At 29.0% G+C, this 21,369-nt stretch overlaps 2 protein-coding genes and 1 pseudogene across 2 annotated transcripts; 2 read left to right on the top strand and 1 right to left on the bottom strand.

Moving 5' to 3' along the window:
* The first annotated feature begins 552 nt into the window (after positions 1 to 552).
* LOC100573757 lies at positions 553 to 3,799 on the top strand (annotated as a pseudogene).
* Positions 3,800 to 4,041: 242 nt separating this feature from the next.
* On the bottom strand, positions 4,042 to 6,803 carry LOC100165426 (protein unc-119 homolog B). The gene is made up of 6 exons (XM_003240087.4): positions 6,242 to 6,803; positions 5,550 to 5,633; positions 5,356 to 5,472; positions 5,158 to 5,266; positions 4,836 to 5,008; positions 4,042 to 4,770 (listed from the first exon to the last, which is right to left on the bottom strand). Exons 1-6 carry the CDS (start codon positions 6,318 to 6,320, stop codon positions 4,658 to 4,660), a joined length of 675 nt encoding a protein of 224 aa, XP_003240135.1. The 5' UTR covers positions 6,321 to 6,803; the 3' UTR covers positions 4,042 to 4,657.
* A 9,717-nt stretch (positions 6,804 to 16,520) lies between these two features.
* On the top strand, positions 16,521 to 20,252 carry LOC100573983 (DNA-directed RNA polymerases I, II, and III subunit RPABC4). The gene is made up of 3 exons (XM_003240088.4): positions 16,521 to 16,715; positions 16,875 to 16,967; positions 19,670 to 20,252. The coding sequence occupies exons 1-3, from the start codon at positions 16,649 to 16,651 to the stop codon at positions 19,690 to 19,692; spliced, it is 183 nt and encodes a 60-aa protein (XP_003240136.1). The 5' UTR covers positions 16,521 to 16,648; the 3' UTR covers positions 19,693 to 20,252.
* The last annotated feature ends 1,117 nt before the right edge of the window (positions 20,253 to 21,369 follow it).

The raw sequence follows: 21,369 nt of genomic DNA on the forward strand, positions 1-21,369 counted from the left end.
TGCAATAAATAATTTATATGTTATATAAATGTGCTTGGTTTGAAAACTATATATTAGTATATTGTTGAGACTTGTTCAAAATTGAATTACATTAAATTACATTTAGTGAGGACTAAGTTAAACAATAAAAATATTGTTAAAACTTGATCACACGTTTAGAAAAACAATTTACAAGTATATATTTCTTATAAATTAATTTTGAATAAATTGTAAAAATGTTTAAATGTTTTGTTTTGTTAAAAATATTCCAAAATGTTTATTTATTAATGGGATCGCAGCACACGTGTTTTACTTCGGAATGTTCAATCTTAATTTTTTTTTATACAAATATGAACTCTTTAAAAATATCTAGGTTTTTTAGGAAGTCGACTTTAAATTTTCGATTTTAAAAGACCTTAAAATTTAGATTTTATTTTCAAAAATCCCATAAAATAATTGATTTTCATTTAATTTATAGTGATTCTCGGAAACACACACTAATTCATTTACTACTGACACATATACATAGCCCCAGGGTTGGGCAAGATACTCAAAAAAAAGTATCACGATAGTATGATACATGCATTCAGTGTATCTGTATTATACAAGAAACAAGATACATGATACTTTTGTATTCCCAAATTAATTTTATTAACTATTACATTTTATAGCTACCTACCTATTTTACTGATATCGACATGTATTCGATGTTGGGCTGGTGCTACGGCGGGTGCGCCGCGATGATCGCGGCGTCCAGGGCCGTAGATGGGGTCGACAAGCTGGTTGTGTGGGGCTGCAGCGCTTACGCACGACCAAAGTTCTCGAAGTCTACGAGACGACACACAAAGTCCACAGCTGGCCTGAAGCTGTTATACTTCCACGATTAGAATTTTACTGCGAGGAGTACTTGTCGAACACTTGGTCTGGATTGGTAGACGCTTACCGGAAAATTCTCGATGATGACAATGGTGACGTGTGCCGTGGCGTACTGGCCAAGATAAACGCGCCTACGCTTATTCTGCACGGTGCGAAAGATGTGCTCATACCGGTCGAGCACGGTGTATATCTGCACGAAAATGTCAAACGCTCGACATGAGTGTATCTATATATAATATTATCATGTGACATGTAACATATATGTTTAGGTGCCTACCTTATAGGTACTCATCTATAAGGACAATTTTATACATGCGTATTGTTTTATATGTTATTATAAAAGATTCTGATTATTTTGTGAATGTCCCAAAAGAAATTCAAACAGGGCCCTATGGCATCAGCATGGCCTATACCACTATCCATCACTAACTCAATCAGTTGTAAATATAGCTCAGGTAGTAACAAAGTTGTAACTTCTTAAGCAGAAGTACAGTTTGTACTATAATTAATAATCATTTAATTTGTATTTTTAACAAGTTTGCATATTAATATCCCATTGTTAAAGCTTAAACATATTATGAATAATTATAACTATTGCGATAACTTATAGAATAATATAGTATAGTGATACTAAAAAAGAATTTACTGGTCATCATTACTTAGACAAAATTCAAATATTTAGGATATTATAAATTAATTAACTAAAAGGTTAATATAAGCGTAGGATTATGCTCCTGAAATATAACTTAAATTCATTAATATTCCCTATTACAAAATATAGTCTTGACCGAGATAATATTATAATAACTATTTAAGCATAATACAATTATAACGTACAGTGTACAAACGAAGTTATTACAAACTCGAGAATATTTACATGAACACTTCAGGTACTACTTACGTTAACTGGGAGATCATAGCCCAGATTTTTGGAAAGTATAGGGATTTGAAATTTTGGCTATTCTCAGATCATATTATATGTAATCATGAGACATTTAAGCCAAATGAGGGGGGTACATGATCATCACTATTTCCATGACCTCTCTTCGGCCCTGTGGGATAGTTTAGATGTACCCATCAGGTAGTATTGGAGTGGTCTCGGGAGAGTTAACCATCACAAAAGACGAGAGTTTCAGGTTATTAAAATCGGGAGAGTGTACAATCACCTAGGTAATCAAAAAATATTTCCTATGCAAATGCAGCCCCGAGTCCATGACAATACCTATTAGGCAGTGGTGGATTCAGGAGAGGGGCACGTAACTACGAGTATTATATAAATGAAAAATTAATTTAATAAGAATAATACTATTATCTATTAACTATTATTTATTATAATCATTATTGTTTAAAGTTTAAAGATAATAGTATGCAATATATATGTATTATTAATTAAAATTAAAATTATACAATTTATATGCCCCCCCTCTTATCAAAACATCGAAGATCCGCCCCTGCAGTATTAGGTATATTATATACTGTACGTCTGTATCTACCTATTAACATGGCAAAAATTGCCTGATAATAGATTTTGTATTTTGTATTGCAGACTTGAAATATTTCCAGATGGCAAGCATTACATGCATTTGAAGTACCCTGAAAAATTTGTTTCGATAGTGGATAACTTCCTTTCTTCTATGCAGTAGTGCATAGGGAACCACAATCACTTGCCATACATTTATAAGCTATATTGTGAATGTATTAATATGGCAAGAAGTTATTAAGTATTTAGTTATCATAAAATATAATGTTATAACTAAATGTCCTGTGGGTAATATTTAACACTATGAAAGCCTAAACATATTGTTATGTTATACCCTACAAGTCAATATCATAATAAGCCATGATCAATTGACTGACTTACTGACTGACTGATCATCAACTAACCGGAACCACCGAAGCTACAAATATGAAATTCTGTCAGACGGTCAGTAGTCTCGTTTTATGATGTAGAGTTCCACTAAGAAAAGATTTACTAAAATGCACTTTTTAAACAGGTCCTCAAACATTGATTTTTAGATAGAAGGTGGAAATTGAATTTTTTTACTTATAAATTGTTGCCATTGGTTACTCTGGCGATTAGGTGACAAGCATGCAAGAAATTGTCGGGTTTGCATTGGCTCGTTTAAATAAACTGTATTATATTATTAAGCCAAATGTATGTGTGTAGCTTATTTACTCAAAAACAGAACGTTTGAATATGAAAAAAATCTCAAAGATCATTTTTTGAGATATCAGAAAAGTTTAGAGAGTAAGTAGTTTAAACCACGTTAAAAATAAAGCAAGTGCAACATCCAATCCACGACTTGGTTCTAGTTCAAATAATTTAAAAAAAAACAAAGCTCGCAACTCTGAGTTTGATTTGTATCCGTGAACTGAAGTGGACTAAAACTGAGATACACTTATTATAATATAGCGTATTTTCTTTATAGGATTTACAGCATAAAAATAGTGCACACGGACTAAGCCGGGTTAATCAGCAAGTATTATATACATTATACATGTATTTAGTTTGAAAGCTTTAAAAAATTATTGAGATTTCTTCAAAATTGAATTAATATTGCTTGCTCAAAATGTAATGAAGACTAAACTGACGAAGTAAAATACAAGGAATAAGAAAATAATTAATTAACAAGGAAAAAAAATTCTAACTTATGTCTACTAATTTTAAATTAGAATGATATCACTTACATCTATGTTGCAGACTTGAAATATTTCCTGATGGCAGGCATTTCTTACAATTTACGTGCACTGAAAAGTTTGTTTCAATAGTAGATAACTTTCTTACTACCAAGCAGTAGTACATAGATAAACATAATCACTTTCCATATATTTAAAAGCTACAGGTATAATGAATAACTTAATATTACAAGAAGCCCGAAGAAGGTATTAAGTGTCGACACCTAAACGTGCGAGGCATACACGTAACTAATGTCATTACTTAATATAATTATTATACAAATTTACTGTAAAATTACATTAACTACTATGAAAATCTAAATAGATTTGTTAAATACGATAAAACAATAACAATAAGCCATGATTAATTGATAAATAACATTTTATTTTCATTTGGAATGTAATAGTTGTATTTTTAATTTATAGATCACAAAATAAGAAATACGGCATACTATAAAATTAAAAGTATGCAATAAATAATTTATACATAATATATATTATAAAAATGTGTTTGGTTTCAAAGCATTAGTATATTGTTGAGATTTTTTTAAAATTGAATTAATATTGCTTTAATTACATTTAATGAGGTCTAAGTAAAACAATTAAAAGATACCTAGTTTAAATTTGATCACACGTTTAGAAAAACATTAAATGTATACATATTATAAATTATTATATTTCTTAAAAACTCAATAATTTGAATAAATTGTAAGCATGTATAAATGTTTTGTTTTGTAAATATATTCCATAATATTTATATTTTATTAATAATAGTGAACCTCATTTTTTTTTTATCACAGAAATAAAATAAAATTGTGATTTATTTTTTATCAATTATAATGGGATTCATAACAATTAACAATTCTAGTAGGTAACTTAAATAAAAATAATAAAAAATGTATAATACTATGTCTTATACTCATAGAACACTGTGATATTTGAGTTCAAATATGTTTTAAAAGAATAGCAAACTTGTTGGAGTGTAAAGTGCAACTCCAAATCCAAAAATGTGACAAGTGTGACCACACAATGTGATGTAAAAACATATTAGAACTTTTAGTTAAAAAATAAAAATCGTGAAATGTTAACTATGTTCAATGAACATAAAAAGGTTGTTTTGGCTCTACTAAACACCACCATTGTATGCATATTCAGCTTTGTTGTGCATTATGAGTTGATCTTCAACAAAATAGAAACTGTCAGATTTGGTTTCAAATGGATTTTGGATCATTTCCTTAACTGCAAATTCAAAAGATAAAATATTATTTAAAATTTCAGAATTGAATATTTATTAATACACATACTTGATTCAGGATCCAATTTAGGAAATTTGTAGATGTGTTCACATGTATTTTTGCTGTGTGGTATGCAAAATCCAAATTCAAAGTCAAATGTCTTTAATAATTTGTTACGGAAATAATGACGTTCAATCATGCGAAACTTATTAACTGGCTTATTTCCCACAGTAAACTCCACTCTATAAATAAGAGGAAAATTTAAAAATTTAAAAATTTGATATAATGTACGACACAATTATTTATTTTAGAAAATTTAATTTATATACTCTAACTGAAAGATGAACAACAGAATAAAATGAAGCAACAAAATATTTATTACAATTCTTACGTTGCTCCAACCAATTTCAGTTTTAGAAACTTGGGTGTAAATTGATAGCGTACAAATCTGCCGCTATTTAGATCTGTCTCTTCTACTTTTCCTTCAGTTTGATTGTCATCTAAACAATATTACACATGAAACATATTAATAATATTAAATCAATACACATATTATAATATATTGAATTGATACAATCATTTATCATACCAAGTATTACAGAAGGCTTGGCAATTTCAAACAAAACTATGCCAGTATCTAGGTCACGTATTTTAAAACGTATAAAATCTATATTATATATATTTGCATCTGGAGCACATAAATACCCTGTAACAAAAGGATTATATAAATAAATGAACTCAAAAAAAATATTGAAACTAAATATTAATAAACTTATACATTACCATCTGTAATTTTAGACAGAGTCAATACATCTTCTGGCGATATTGTAGTTTTTTTACGTAAAATTTGTTCAGCAGTCTCTTCTGCTATAGAGAACAAAAAGATTAGTTTATAAATAGGTACTAATTAGGTAGATACATAGTTACTTAAATATATGTTTGTATTTCTTTGATTAAAAAAAAAAGAAAGCGATGTTAATTTTTTAATGTACTTAAAATGATTGTACAAATTGTTATCAATAACATTGTTGATATAAAAAAATTTTAATTTTATTAAAACTCATAAAAATTGAACAAAACATACTACAAGAAAATTTTACAAACAAATTAATTTAAGCAATCTGTCATAATGACACATTAAAATCACCAAGAAAAGTGTAAATATTGGCATTGGATTAACATGAGTATTATTTTAATTGGTCAGTAAACAAACTATAGAGCATTTTCTTAAGTATGTGCTTGAAATCCGTAAGGTAACCAAAGATTAACACTATGGAGTCCGAGTATGACTATTAGACAATGATTACAAATTTCAAAAATTTACCAAGAAGCCTAAGACATTACATAGATAATGCTCAAATACTCAAGTCAGAACAGTAGTCACTATTATAATATGATTATTGTTTTATTACTAGTTCAACTGATTATAGTAATCAAGTATACCTAAGGTATAAACAATAATGTAGAGTACTCACAATCTGCACCAGAGGCGGCGGAGGTAGCAGCATTAGTCCTGTTACTGGCCATCTTTGAACTCGTCCCAACAGATATCATGCTTTATCGATGAACCACCCACCAACACGCTATCGTGCATGCCGTCAGCGATTCGATTCCATATCACTGTCGACTTGGTCAACGACGTCCCAGCAGTTGTAGTTTAGTGGACAACAGAAAATGGACAAAAAGAAAAAAAATAATGTAGGTATATAAACCTAACTATGGTCGTCTTTGGCGAACAACAATGACAGGTCTACTCGCTGTGTAGTTGGGAATCCGGAATAATGGCACAACCCACTAACCCAGACGGCTTATTTCGCACTTGTCATTGTCTCGGAGTGACACGGGTATTTTATGTGCGCAAATGGAATAATAAAAAAATAAAACGTAGGGTGAAAAAACGCAAGCGGGGTAATATAATAATAGGGGTCAACGATCTAGAAAAAAAACACATTAACCCCACAGCACGACTACCCACGCAAAACACCACCAGCCGTACAGCCAGCCGCGGCCGAAAGTCGCTCGATCGCGCGCGCGCCCTTAATCGTTATCTGTTATCACGTCTTATCATTCCGCCGATGATTGATCGTCGGTGGTCGGAGACGCGCTCTAGTCGACGGACCACATCCGTGCTTGTGACAACGGCGTGATCGGGGACAAAATTATAGGTCAACATTCTCAATTGTTATTATAGGTCAGTGAGGTACTGTCGTACTGAGGTCAGTAGGTCACCGATACTGCAAACTATCGTCTGTCTACCGTAAATATAATAATATGGCGATCTCACAACCATATTGAGACATAGTTTTTAATAATTTTGTATATCTACGTAGGTGTAGATGATGGTAAGTTTTAAAGTTTTGGCAGGAGAGTTTTGGTGGAGAGGGCATAATATATTATTGTAATTGCAAAATATTATATGGATCACGGCGAAAATGTATATATACCATTGACAGTAAAGACAAACACGCAGTGAGGCTCGTTATACAGCCATATCAGGTACAGAATACGTCAGTATACCTATATATACGATGTACCTATATCTATAATAATATATACTATATAGTACATATGACCTATATATACGATATACCTAGTATAATAGTAGAAATTATACGCTATGGCCTATACCAACTACATAATATAATTATCTACGTTGTTAATAATTTAATGATACGGATACCTGTATACCTACCGATTTTACTGATATTTATTTATTTGGTTTTAACACTCCTAAGGAGTGGTTAGTCGTTAGTGCAATATACAATCGAATTTTACAGTTTAGAATAGTTGGAGGCGCTTTATGTCTTACATACAAACAGTTAAAGTAAATAGCTTAATTTAAGTTTGATTACGCAATAGATAAAATTGATTTCAATGTAATAAGTAAATCAATGAAAAAAATCAAAATTTGGCACAGTATAGGTGATAGAACTAAAAGGTGGTACTCCGGAATCCGGAATGCATTTGATTATATTTAGAGTTAAAAACTGGAACCTTAAAGTTTATCCTTTTTAAGAACCAACTCAAAACATGATATTTTTATATTAATTAATTTATGCACGAAGCTAATATAGTAATTTAATAACCGTCTAGAAGCCAACGATTCTAGACCTGATTCTATAACTATGGTTTCCTAGGAGAGGAGGTATCTACCCACACGACCAAGCTCGTGAAGTCGTGTGCCATCATTCTTAGAAAACCACTTTGGATTTTGTTTAACTTATCGATATAAAATATATTTTTTTATATTATTCTATAGTACAAGTATTATACACTCTAAGGATTATTATAATATTATTATGTGGTTGTGGTAGAGGGGTGTCATACGTCCTGAGGTCCTGTAATATACCTAAACAAGATCGTACGATTTTTAGTCTCACCTACTACAATGCTGGTGTCCTGATAAGATATAGGAAGAAAAAAAAACATTAATTAATTCATATTAATATTAATATGTTGGTAATATAATAACGAAAAATAAGATAATTAAAAAGATTCTCGTAAATAGTTCACCTGGATGATTTAAGATTCACCTGGATGATTCTCTGCACTTATATGCTGTAGAATGTTATCACTTATCAGACACAAAGATTTAAATTACGCTTTATACCTTCCTCCAGATGTTCGGAGGGCTCTTGAAGTCGTGTGCTCGAGAATTTGATCGTATACACCGTATAATACAATTATTTCGTGTACAATATATATTGTGTAGCCACCATGTAGACATATTACTTGGCTCGGAGCTGCCTATGGACTATAATATGCTGTAATAAGATTAGGACATTAGGCGACAAAGTAATTGCTCAAAATACGTGAATCGAAATAATAAAACACTGCACTGATTACTCAAAAAAAAGTCCAGTTTTTGTCGCTAGCTCCATGATTCGGTAATGAGAAGGCCTGTTACTGTGATGGCCGATGGGCGATGGCTATAGTGCACATGCACTGACAAAATGGACGACACGGGCACATGGATAATATGCTGACCATAGCAAGGAGTTGCAGGAAGCTTTATCTAAGGTTTTTATGCTTCCAAGCACCATATTTTTTCTTTTACGGCCATCCATTTACTCCGGTGTCATATTATATTCATAGATATATTATACAACAACTAGATAGCCGTCTTTATACCATGAACTAAGAAGATTTTAATCTTCATGCTTTATACTATACATTTGTGACCCATGTTGAAATCGGCCGCCATCTATAAAGCAAGCAATGTTTACATTTATTTTACATGTATTTATATACATATATATACTATAATAATATGATTTTGTAAACATTGCCCGCTTTGTAAATGGCGGCCGACTTCCATGACAAGAATGAGACGGCTTTCTAGTTGTTGTATAATATATTATAATATTATATATTATATACTATAAGAAATCCGCACGCCTTACGATTTACCCTTACAAATACGTGTTGATTTCTTAACCTGTAATCTTATAATACGGATCATCCTTTTATAGGAGATAAGAATTTGATTTGGGCCATTTGGAGTACGTTTTCAGGTTTTCTATATACGTGCGATAATTAAGCCGTTATTTTTATATCTTTATCTGTTGAATTTAAGTTTAGTTATACTAAAATGATGTGTGACCATGCCATTACATCCACCCTGCACTTTTTTGTGTTGTGCCCTCACAACAACACTCATGAGCGACAGTGCAAGGAATACATACATTGAAATAAAAGAGAGAAAAATTAGAAAGTTGAAAGTTGAATATAATATATTTTAAGTGGAACATTTTTATTTTACTTCTACAATCTATAAAGGGCAATAGTAATAATATATAGTTATAGTAAGAACTGAAATGATAGAACTGAAACTGAAAGTTTCTACTACCCTCATTCCGTTATCGTGTTTCTGTTATTGTTAATCTCATTACACCTATTTATGCTCCTTATTTCGTGCTGTAATTATTTCCATAAGTTTTTTTTTTAAATTTGATATCTGTTTAATATAATAACTTAATGTAATAATCATTTTTTCTCCTGAAGCTTTCGAAAACTAATTTTCAATTTGGACCTCCCGACGCCGTATATTAAACCCCGTATACCTCCCAATTTACCACTGAAGTATGGAAGTGTGCGTGTTATTTTGATGGGTTTGTTGCCGTTTTATTTGATAAATAATAAATATTAATATGGATAGTATAAGCCACTATAAGGTGCCGAACTCTATATTTTATATGATATTTATTAGTTTATTACATTACTTTTTAGGTTTGTCGGGTTTCATTTTAAGGCTAAGGCATGTGAGTATCTTACGGTTAAAAAATTAAATATATATACAATATAAATATTGTATATAATAATATAATATAATAAATATTAGTGTTGGTCGAGTACTCGACTTTGGAAAAATTTTCGAGTCGAGTTCGAATACTCGACTCGACTCGACTAAATTTTTTTTGGAATTGTAAATACGAGTACTCGCTTTGAGTCGAGTACTCGTGTTATTATTTTTATTATTAAAAATACTATAAATAGTAATTTATTGAAAAATAAATGTTAAAACTATAAATAACTGAAAGAACCCATATATCCGATATGAATACCAGGAAGGTGATACATGATAGTTTAGATTGATAAAAATAGTTTTAATTAATTATATTACTGTATGAAAGAAAATATAATATTTTTGGAAAATCTATTTTTAAAACAATTTAAAATACTCGACCATTTTGTCGAGTACTCGGAATTTGTCGAGTACTCACATCTTTTCTATACTCGGAATTTGTCGAGTACTCGCATCTTTTCTATACTTGGCATTTGTCGAGTACTCGAGTTTTTTTTTATACTCAGCATTTGTCGAGTAATCGAATTTTGAACTCGACTCGACTCGAAATTAAAAAACAATACTCGTCCAACACTAATAAATATTATATGATGTGTATACATTAGTCGTATGCCCACGAGCATACTTTTCTAAATTATCCTTTACATCGCTTTTGGCAAATAAAACTATAGGTTAGGTACCAACAGCTGTACCTGTCATTAATTATGATCGACGATTACTATTTTATTGACTGTTTGTTTGGCGTTCTTTTTAAAGAAAAATATAATAAGTAATAACTGAGGAAATCGTATACGTATATATAATGAATAATGACGACTCGTCTATATAGTCGTCTGTGTCCCAGATATACGTACCTACCGATAAGTTCGATAAAATCGTGCCTTTGAATTAATAGTACCTCCTACCTGCGTAATCCAAGAGCGCCTATACTACTTAAAATTTTAATTTTTACATTTAATTCGAGCGTGCCATTCAAAATGGTTTTAACAATACACAAAATTTGAGCAGGATATAATAATATATAATTTATAAGCCTATAACTGCGCTATAACCTACATTATAATTTCGTTGAACCCTCCCAAGTCAGTACTTACGTCTTACAGTCACACTCACTGACTTGTTTAATCGGAACGAATAATCATATTATATTATATAATAATATGTATATATAGGGTGTAACAGGAAGACTTGACCTAAATATATGGAATGGGTACCTACTTTTCATTCTAATTAATATTTTTTATATATAGTTTATTAACTTGTGCATTATATGTATAAAATAACATTTTTTATTTTTATTTTTTAACGCTGAATATAAAAAATCTTATTTAAATTTTTTTTGAAAAATTACAAAATGGCCAATTTGTAAATCTAGTTTTTGGAAAACTTTTTATTGTAAAAATATGTATCTAAGTTGAGTGGTTTTTTTATGATTTTTTTAAATTTCATACTTTTAAGAAGCAATAAACTCATTAATTTGAAAAGTGTTAACTTTTTGAAAATTCTCATAAAATATTTGAAAAAAATATAATATGTATCTACTTTTTGAATTTAAAATCTTTTATGACTGGGTCAACTTTGTTCAACAAAAATAATAAAATTTTAAAAATAAGCTACATGGCTTAAATAAATGTTTATACAATTATAATTTTCTAAATATTTCAAAAAAAATTTATATAATATTTAAAAACATTTATTTTCAGTATTAACATTTTTATACTATATAGGTATGTGTGCAGTATGTAGCGTATATAAAAGCGTCTGTAAATTATATAAAAAAAAATTATTTAGAAGAGCAAAATTTATTTCATTTGTCAGGTATTCTTGTTGGCTGTTACATCCTTTATATACGACGTATTACGTATACAGTTAAACCTCCCCTAATAGCGGATACCATTTAATAAGGAATGTTTTATTGGGAACGAACTATAAGCTTTCTACAATCTGAACCCTCTGAATAGCAGACACCTCTGATTAACGGACAACATTTCAGTGACCGAGAATCAAAGTCCGGTATTTAGAGGTTTCACTGTAGTCTATAATATATTTAAATATTTTATATAATATATGTGTTAAAATTACCTATACCTATATATTATTTACCATAATATAAAATAAATTGTACCCATTAGCTCACCTACCTATATGAAAACATAAAAAGTCTCGAGAAAATAATTTTTCCTGCAGAAAAAGACCTGTAAAAAAGTAGAAAACTTAAAATACACAACATTTTAAAATATAAACTACTTATAGTAACATGAATATAAATAATCACTTTATATTTTATTATACGTCAAATTGGTAATTACAATAATATTAATTATTACTAAAAAGTAAAATGAGATATGAAATAGCTGCTGTAGTACCTATACCTACGCAAAATTAGCTTTAATCAGTGACCCACTAAGCCAGTATATAAAAAGAAAAAAACAATGAAAACGCAAACAAGAATAATACAATTTTATTATGTAGGTACCTCGTGTAAAAATGTAAAGAACATTTTTTGAAAGTTTTAGCTTGAAATATAAAGTTACAAAGATAGATTTTTATTATTATATTTTATGCCCACATAGGTACTTACTACCTACTACCCACTTATTATGTTAACTATTCGTGTATTTAAATTTTTAATTAATATTTTTAATGTAAATATTTAATGTTATTAATATGGTCGTTTACAAATAAGCAATTAGCAGTAATGTATAATAACTGTGGAAACTTGCAGTACTTAGTAAACTTTTTTAATTACCCATCCAATATTTAAATTTTAAATTCTACGCAAATAGATAGATTTTTATTGAAATTAATCAAATTAAAACTATTTCAAATTATTTTCACGAAGCAAAAATTGTTTTGAGAAAACATAATGACTTTAAATTGAAAAATATCTAATATTAAGATATTGACGTGATTTTAAAATGATAATTATCGCAATATAAAAAAGTCTGAATATAGTTTGTTGTATCTAATTATTATTATTATTTATTATACTACAAATTAACAAATCAATCAAGATGTTGAAATAGTTTTTAAATAATTAAAATTACATTTAAATAAATTATAGTTATTGTACGGTTAATGTCCTATATGTGATTAGTACCTGTACGAAACTGCGTATAATGGCCGCATTTAAACTATTATGGCTTTATTGCTCAGAAAATAAAACTGACAAATTATTAACACATCACTATATATGCGCATGAATATCAAAAGTAAATATCAATTGTTTAATAATTAAAACAATCGTTATAAATACTAATTAATTAAAATCCCATTAAATTGGTCGTTTAAAATACTTAAGTCATGCATTGCAATTTTCAGACGCATTGTGTGTTTAAAAAAAACATTATAATTTACATTTATAGTGCTAAAAAACCATCATAAACATGCGATTTTATCGAAACGGTATATGAAAGAAACCTAGGCCATATAATAAAATGTATTTATTTTTTAAATCACATACCTACCTATTGACGTAGGTACCTGCTGAAGGGGGGAACTGCGGTAGAAATGCTTCCCCCCTCTGCCTTTTTAAAAAAATATCGATCAATACAGTTCATATACCTACTTAAACATAGTGCATAATATACGCAGTAGTCGCAGCTTATTGGCAGAACTTTGGGACCAGAGTATATATTATATAGTCCATTAACCGAACGAGTCAATTTAAGCCATACCTACATTATAATGTCTAACAATTCAAATATATACACACATTTACATTCTAATAAAATGTTGAATTTGGACATAACATGCACTGACTAAATTAGTCAGACTATAAAATTCATTATTGTGTATTTCAAATATACGGTGTCATTCATATAGAGCAAAAACACGAAACATGATAACGATAGAATTTTTTTCGTCGAAATGTTATCGATTAAAACGTGAAAGTGGACGATGAAAATTGAATAAATATACCATTATAAAATTATACATCGACCCCATTAACCAATGCGTGCGAGTCCAATAATAGACGAATATACTTTTATTCTGCGTGTAAGTACGTATAAATGTATAATACGTCATGTAAATAGGGACCGGCCTTTTTGAGTCCAGTTATATAGGCTAATGAGTCCATATTAACAGTGTTGGGAAATATCTAGATAAATTTATATTTTATCTTATCTAGATAAATTTCAGCTCTGTTATATTTATCTTCGTCTAGATAAAATGTTATCTAATGATTATGTATGAGCATATGAGTTTTCTAATATTTCTCATACTATATTAATTAAACCCGCGTTCCGGACAGGTGTTTAAAATTATTATACTTTTCGGGACCTAAATTAACTGGAACCGGTACCTACCTAAATTATTTGGTTCTGATGCCTTTATTTTTTGAACTAGAACCGAATCGGAACAGCTATTTTATTTTTGGGTAACCAGTACCGGAACCGATACCCATCAGTTCAAAAGGTTCCAGTCCCTGAAACGTTAACCGAGAGTCCGTATTGACCACGAGTCCGAATCGGACTGTCCGAAAAGTGGCGACTAATTATATGTACAATAAAAACGTGCACTCGTGACTCGTCAGTGCTCTGATGGCCATCGGCTTTCAAAATTATAAGCTGGAATTCGCGAATAACTTAAGCTAACCGTTATCCATTTTATCTATATATATATATATATATATATCACTATAATAATATTATGTAATTGAGCCAATCGCCGTCGAACGTGCGATCCTCGTGCTTAGCACAATATAACTATCCGCCGTCCACGTATAAATATCGTATTCGTCGTTTTAAACTCGTAGAAGTGCAGTTTTTGTTATTCATTATTATATAGATGCCTATAATAATTGGCGGTGACCTTTACCTATACGAGACCTTGACTCTTATATTATATTATGTATTATAATAAAGACGACTTTTAACGATTTACTGACGTATTAGCCGCGTATATCTATGGCTATTGCATAAATTCTTTCTGCTCATATCGTGTCGATTTGCTGTTTAAAATCAGTTAATATAGTTTATACAACAAGTACCTATACATTTTCTGGTATAAAATTCCTAATACCTATGCTAACGCATTTATAAGCATTACCACATATAAGAATTTAGTGGTTAAGGATAACTGAAAATAACAACTATTTGTTCATATATTAAATTATTATATGTACAGTAGGTGTAGATACTATATTCCTATATTATGTATGACTATACCAGCTAAACTTATAATTTGTCTGACAGATTACCAAATTAATGGTAAAACTTAAAGTTTATAAATTCAAACTATTATGACTTCTAACGCAGACGACACAGGCACACTGCAGAAATACTTTGCCGCTGAAATGTCAATGATATAGCACATATTAAGATACGTATAGCATTTACAGCTCAAAGTTCAATACAAACTTATTTAAATTTAATTGACTATAACTGCCAACTGGTCACACAATATATAGAGGCGAATAAAAATAACTTTAGTCGGTCAGTTATAAAAAAAAAGTTAATCTGTTCACTAACGTATAAAATATTTTTTTTTCGAATCTCCTACTCCTGCTCTATACAATAAAGTAGGTTGGATATTTTTCAGAAATTTATATTTATATTATCCGCAAGCTAATCGATTAATTTGTTTTCATAACTGACTAACTGCCAACTGGCTATAAGATATAATATTATAATATTTTCAATGTTGGTAGTTATTTATTTTTTATTATTTATTATTTATTTCAACAACATCTGCAAATGGCAATCTCTTATACTTTGTCTTATACTGACTTACAAGTTACAATGTATTATTATTATTCCTACCAAGGGCCCAGATTTGAATGTAAACGCATCATTTTTTGGGAAGTTCCATTATGGGACTATTATAACCTGCAGGAAATGCTTTACAAGTACAAAATCCGTTTCGCACATCAGATAATTAAAAAATTTTCTTTTATTTAGAATGTTTACCAATTTAATTTGCTGAAGAATTGTGAAAATAATTTATTTTTGGGTATATTTTAATGACATATTACTGTGGTTAAAACGTATATTTTTATGACATTTTTGCTATTTGTTTAGAGCCTATTTGGATAGTTATTAATTATTATGTTTTTTTTTGAGAGAAAGAGATATTATAATAATATAGGTACCTAACCTATTGTCTTTTATAATTTAAAAACTAAGTAGTTGGGGATTTTTTTTCTGATTCCCGATCAAACAGATTTTTCCCAATCACTCCACTCCATATTATTACGATTTTAGAATTTAAAATTGTAAATCTGTAAATAGTAAGTAAATCGTAAATACCAATACGATATTATTATTAATCATAGCCCGTAGGTATTCATATAATATTGAAATATTGAACAGCGGACGTACGAAACGGCGCTTTAAATTTGCCCGCGCCATCGACACAACATCCTTGGAAACAACTACAGTCGCGCACATGCCGTGGTGACGATTTGAAAATCGATTTAGCGATAACGTCAGTGATAAGTGATAACGGTAGTCGGCGTCCGCGGCGGCTGTCTAAAACTCTAAACTCGCGGTAAATGGCAATGCATTTGTGAAGATTTTTATGAATATTATTGTTCAATACGATAATTATTATTCGTTGAAAACCGTCTTACGCGATGATCACCGAAGCTGAAACGCCAGACGATGCCCCGAAAAAAGCGCTCATTTACATATTTTGTGGTGGTAAATATCAAAATGTATTATATTCTGTGTGTTTCGACAGCAACTCACATGATATTCTGTTGTTTTTGTACCAGCAACCATAGATATTGTGAATTTCGTTTTTGATTCTATTTTATTATTTGTTTTTTTTTTTTTGTTCTTGTGCGCGGACGATGACAGCGTGCCAAGCTGAAAACGAAATGAAACCCAAAGACCCGATCCGATGCAGGGAGTGTGGTTACCGAATCATGTACAAGAAACGAACAAAAAGATGTATCCTTTTCAAATTATAAATAGTTTAAGACGTCTGATCGTGTGTGCTTAGATACAGTAACATATGGGAAAAGGGTGGGTTAAGCGAGTCGAGTTTATAAGTTCAATTACTGTACTCAAATCAATTGTGTCTGTTTCAACATTTAATCTGTTAAATTAAATCAGTAAGCCGTTGTGTATGCATAGGAGTAAGGCCTAACCTTATGGTAAATAAGCCCAATTATACTAAATAACTAAATGGTTACCAAACATTTTTTTCACTGAACAATAATAATATTTTTGATTTTCTGCCAATACAATTTTGTTTGATAATAAACAATGGTATATACTATATAGTATATACCAAAGGTAGGTATTCAAACATTTTCATTCCATGGCTCCTTCATGTCTTCACAATATTTTGGTGGCTCTCAAATTATTAAGGAAACCGAAAAATAATGTTAAGTTATTTTTATTTTTTAATAATTTATATTATTATAAATACATTAATTGTATCGAGACAGCAAATTTAATAAAAAAATATGCATCGAAAGCTTAAATTAAATGTTTTGCGTTTAGAAAAAAAAAAAATTGTCATCATCGTTTTTTTTTTTATTTCTCTTCTGTGCCACGGCTCCCCTTAGCAATACTTGTGACGCCCCTTTTTGCCGCAACACAGCTTAAATACCTCTGGTATACACTATATTGATATAACTCACTACTTTTTCCAACTATTGTGTATTTATAGAGTTGATAGATTAGAAATTTGGATGCAGCTCTCAATCCAATTATTGTATCAATTTTTTCTAAAAAAATAAATTATAATTTTACTCAAAGTTTGCTCAAAATTTTGATTTTTTCACTGTTGAAGGGGGGGGGGGGCTATTGGAAATGTATTTCTTGTGGTTTAAATTAACATCATGTTCCTCTCTGATTACTTTTAATTTTTCTTTTGTTATAACCTAAGTACCTAACTGCTAAGCACACGTCATATTAAGTTATTAAGCCATATTAATTTGAATAATAATGGGTATTAACATTTAACACCCCAACATTTATTCATTTTTTCAATGTTTAAACATCCGAATACATCCACCCCACAAAACTCTAATAAATGATTCAGATATAATAAATAAAATGTATAATATTCCTGGATTTTATTATTGTAATACATTTTAATATATTGATACATTTAGTTTAGAACGTCAAATACTCTCAAATCTCAGGTGTTGTTCAATACGCTATTATATTAATGAATAATGATTATATATTTGTATAATGTCTCATTTCAGACGGGTTTTTATATGTTGGCAATAACAGTAACCCTTTCTCTCCCCCCCCCCCCCCCGATCTTTGGTGTCCTCTCACAAAAAAATATTCTTCTTAATCAGATAAATTGTCTATGTTAAGTAAAAGTAAACTAACAACATTTAATTTTATGTAGTATTTAGTGTTGCCTTCCAAGTGACTTATTTTTAGAGTAAATTTATTTTTACAGTAATTTATTTTTTTGTTTTTCCAATTATTTAGTGTTAAACAATATTATAATCAAATTTACTCAGGGAGTTTGATGCAATCTAATAATAATATCTCTTTTTAGTTTAAATTGTAGAACTATATTATGTGCTTAACACACAATTTAAAGGCCAATACTATTTTCTATTTGTATTATAATTTCGGATTTTTAAACAAATTTTATTCTAAATAATACGTTGAAAAAAAAAGTTTCATGCCCCAGATTACTTACACACAATTCATTGTATTTATTTTTGTGTAGTACAATTTAAATTATTGTATTCATACATGCTAAAAGCTTTATTGTACATTCAAAGTTGAAAATGATTGATTTTTCTTTATACTTGTTTGTATTTCTTTTACCCTGCTTTCTCTTTTTGCATACTTAATAGTATGAATAAATCATTGGTTATTGGTTTCTATGTATTAGTGCCACTATAAAATATTTTCTAGTTTTATTATTAATGGTTTTCCATTAAAGTATTAAGTAATTAATTATTGAATATTATAAACTTTTTACACAAAATGTTGAAAAAAATATGCGTATAAAATATTAAAATCTGAAAGTTCTTTGTATAAATGGACACATTGAGTGTTTATTTTATTCCGATGTTAAGGTTTGGGAATGTATTTACATAATAAAATGTATTAAACAAATTGCCTAGTACTTCCATCTATTGATATAAATATCTCTGTATTATATTATTCTACTACGGTTAACACGCAACTTAAATAAATTGAATTTAACATAGGTATTTACTAAAACAAATCCAATTATCAATTCAGACCAATCTCTTAAATAGTTAAATTATATTATATTATATGTATAATATAAATATTGTTCTCAATTAGATAATATTAAATTAATGTTACTCAACATTGATCAATCAGAATAGAGTTCTTTAATTAATAATTTAAACTTTAGATTAAATGTTAAGGTTTTTTATTTTATTTGTATATGTAGATATACTTATTCATTTTTAAAATTATTTACTCTATGTAAAAACAATAATATGGGTTATTTATTTTTGTAGTTCAGTTTTGGCTTCTTTAATATTCAAACTATTTGTTCAAAATGTCGAATATTAATGTAGCAATATTTTCTAGTACTGCATTTTGAATAAAATACATTGTTATATATAAATTGTATTGTGCTTATAATTTAATCTAAACACTTGGTAAAAGTTTCCTTAATAAAAATTTTTCAGTGGTTGTTTTCAACGCTCGATGAACATTTTTCAACAATATGAAGTGTACAGAAACAACAGTGACAAGATACAACAAACAATTTTATTTATTAAATTGTGTTTTAATTTTGTTGTATGAAAATTATAAGTGTTAAGTTCCATAATATAATATCATGTATTGATTTTCTTAAATAGTCTCATTTTTAAATTAAATGTACTTTAAGTAATCAGTAAGTCTTGAATAAAGGAGAACCTTATCAGAATAAATATGTTTTGTAAATAAACTACTTTAAATTATTTACACAGGGATAACAATAATGAAACATTTTTTTCCAGCTATGGTAGCACTTTTTTTTGAATGTATAGACCTTTTTTATTTATTGTATTAAAAATAAAATACTTATATATTTCTATGTTCTTTTGTGTCAGTCAATATTAGAGATTCTAGATAATAAGGTTCTCTAGTCCATACTATTAGTATAAACATTTCTTTATGACAACATCTGTAAATGATACTATAATTAATTACTGCTTGGATTATTTTCTTACGAAAAAGAAAATTGTATCAAATAAACTAAGCAGGCCAGACTTGTATGTATTTTAATATTCTTACTAGTCATATTACTCGTATAATCATACTCAGTGCTCGAATTGGGAAAAATTAAGTAGAGGAGCTCAATTTAACAATTTAAAAACTGCGTCATGCCTTATCTACATACATTTTGAATTCCAAATAGATATAATATATTTTGACAGCAATATATTATATCTACATCTTACATTGTTACAGTAGAAAAAAAAAATTATAATAATCTACCTGTTTATTCAATATACTAAATAGATAACAAAATTAATAATTATTGTTTTTGATTCAAAAGAGACCACATATTTTTATAAGTATAAAAAAATTTAAAAATTCAAAAAACACCGATAAATGATAACTATGACTGAAACTGATAACATTTCATTTGAACACAATTTAAAATAATACTAGCACACATCAGTATGTGTTCCTTAGATAATATACTTGTAATAATCTATGATCTGTAAACACAGACTATATAGGCAAAACACAGGCTGATATTATAATTAATTAATAAACTAATATCAAAAATAATAAAACTTGTTATATAATTGACATCAATTGAAATTCACCTTTTAATAAAAATTATTTCGGACATTAGTTTGTACCGTCCCCTCGTCCAAGTAAAAAAAAATAAAAATAGTAAGGGAGCTCCATCCCCCTGCGCACCCCTCCCCCCTATTTGAGCACTGACCATATTGTATACTAAGAAAGCATAAGACATGTATCATGATGGTGTGATTGAAAACACTAATTCTTTTAGTGAATATTTCAACATCTCACTTTTTTTAAAGCATATTTTACAATTTTGAGGTCATATTATTTTGCCTTTTTTATAACATTGCATTATTTTGTAATTTGAAATGTTGATTATATGAAAATAACATTTTTTAAAAAAAACTACCAATTCAGTAGAAGCAAAAAAGATGAATTCAAAGTTTACCAAACCAATTTTATAGTCGATTTTATTATTTTTTTAATTTATGAGTAGGTACCTGCCGTATTATAATTTTGTTCTGCATTATACTTTAAATTTTATATTAATTTTTTCAAAACTAAAATAAGGTTTAAAAAAAAAGTTAATTAATAAACGTTGCTGTAACTTATGTTGCATTAATTTTAAATCATTATTTTTTTA

The sequence above is a fragment of the Acyrthosiphon pisum genome, chromosome A1, assembly GCF_005508785.2.
Source record: "Acyrthosiphon pisum isolate AL4f chromosome A1, pea_aphid_22Mar2018_4r6ur, whole genome shotgun sequence".
NCBI lineage: Eukaryota > Metazoa > Arthropoda > Insecta > Hemiptera > Aphididae > Acyrthosiphon > Acyrthosiphon pisum.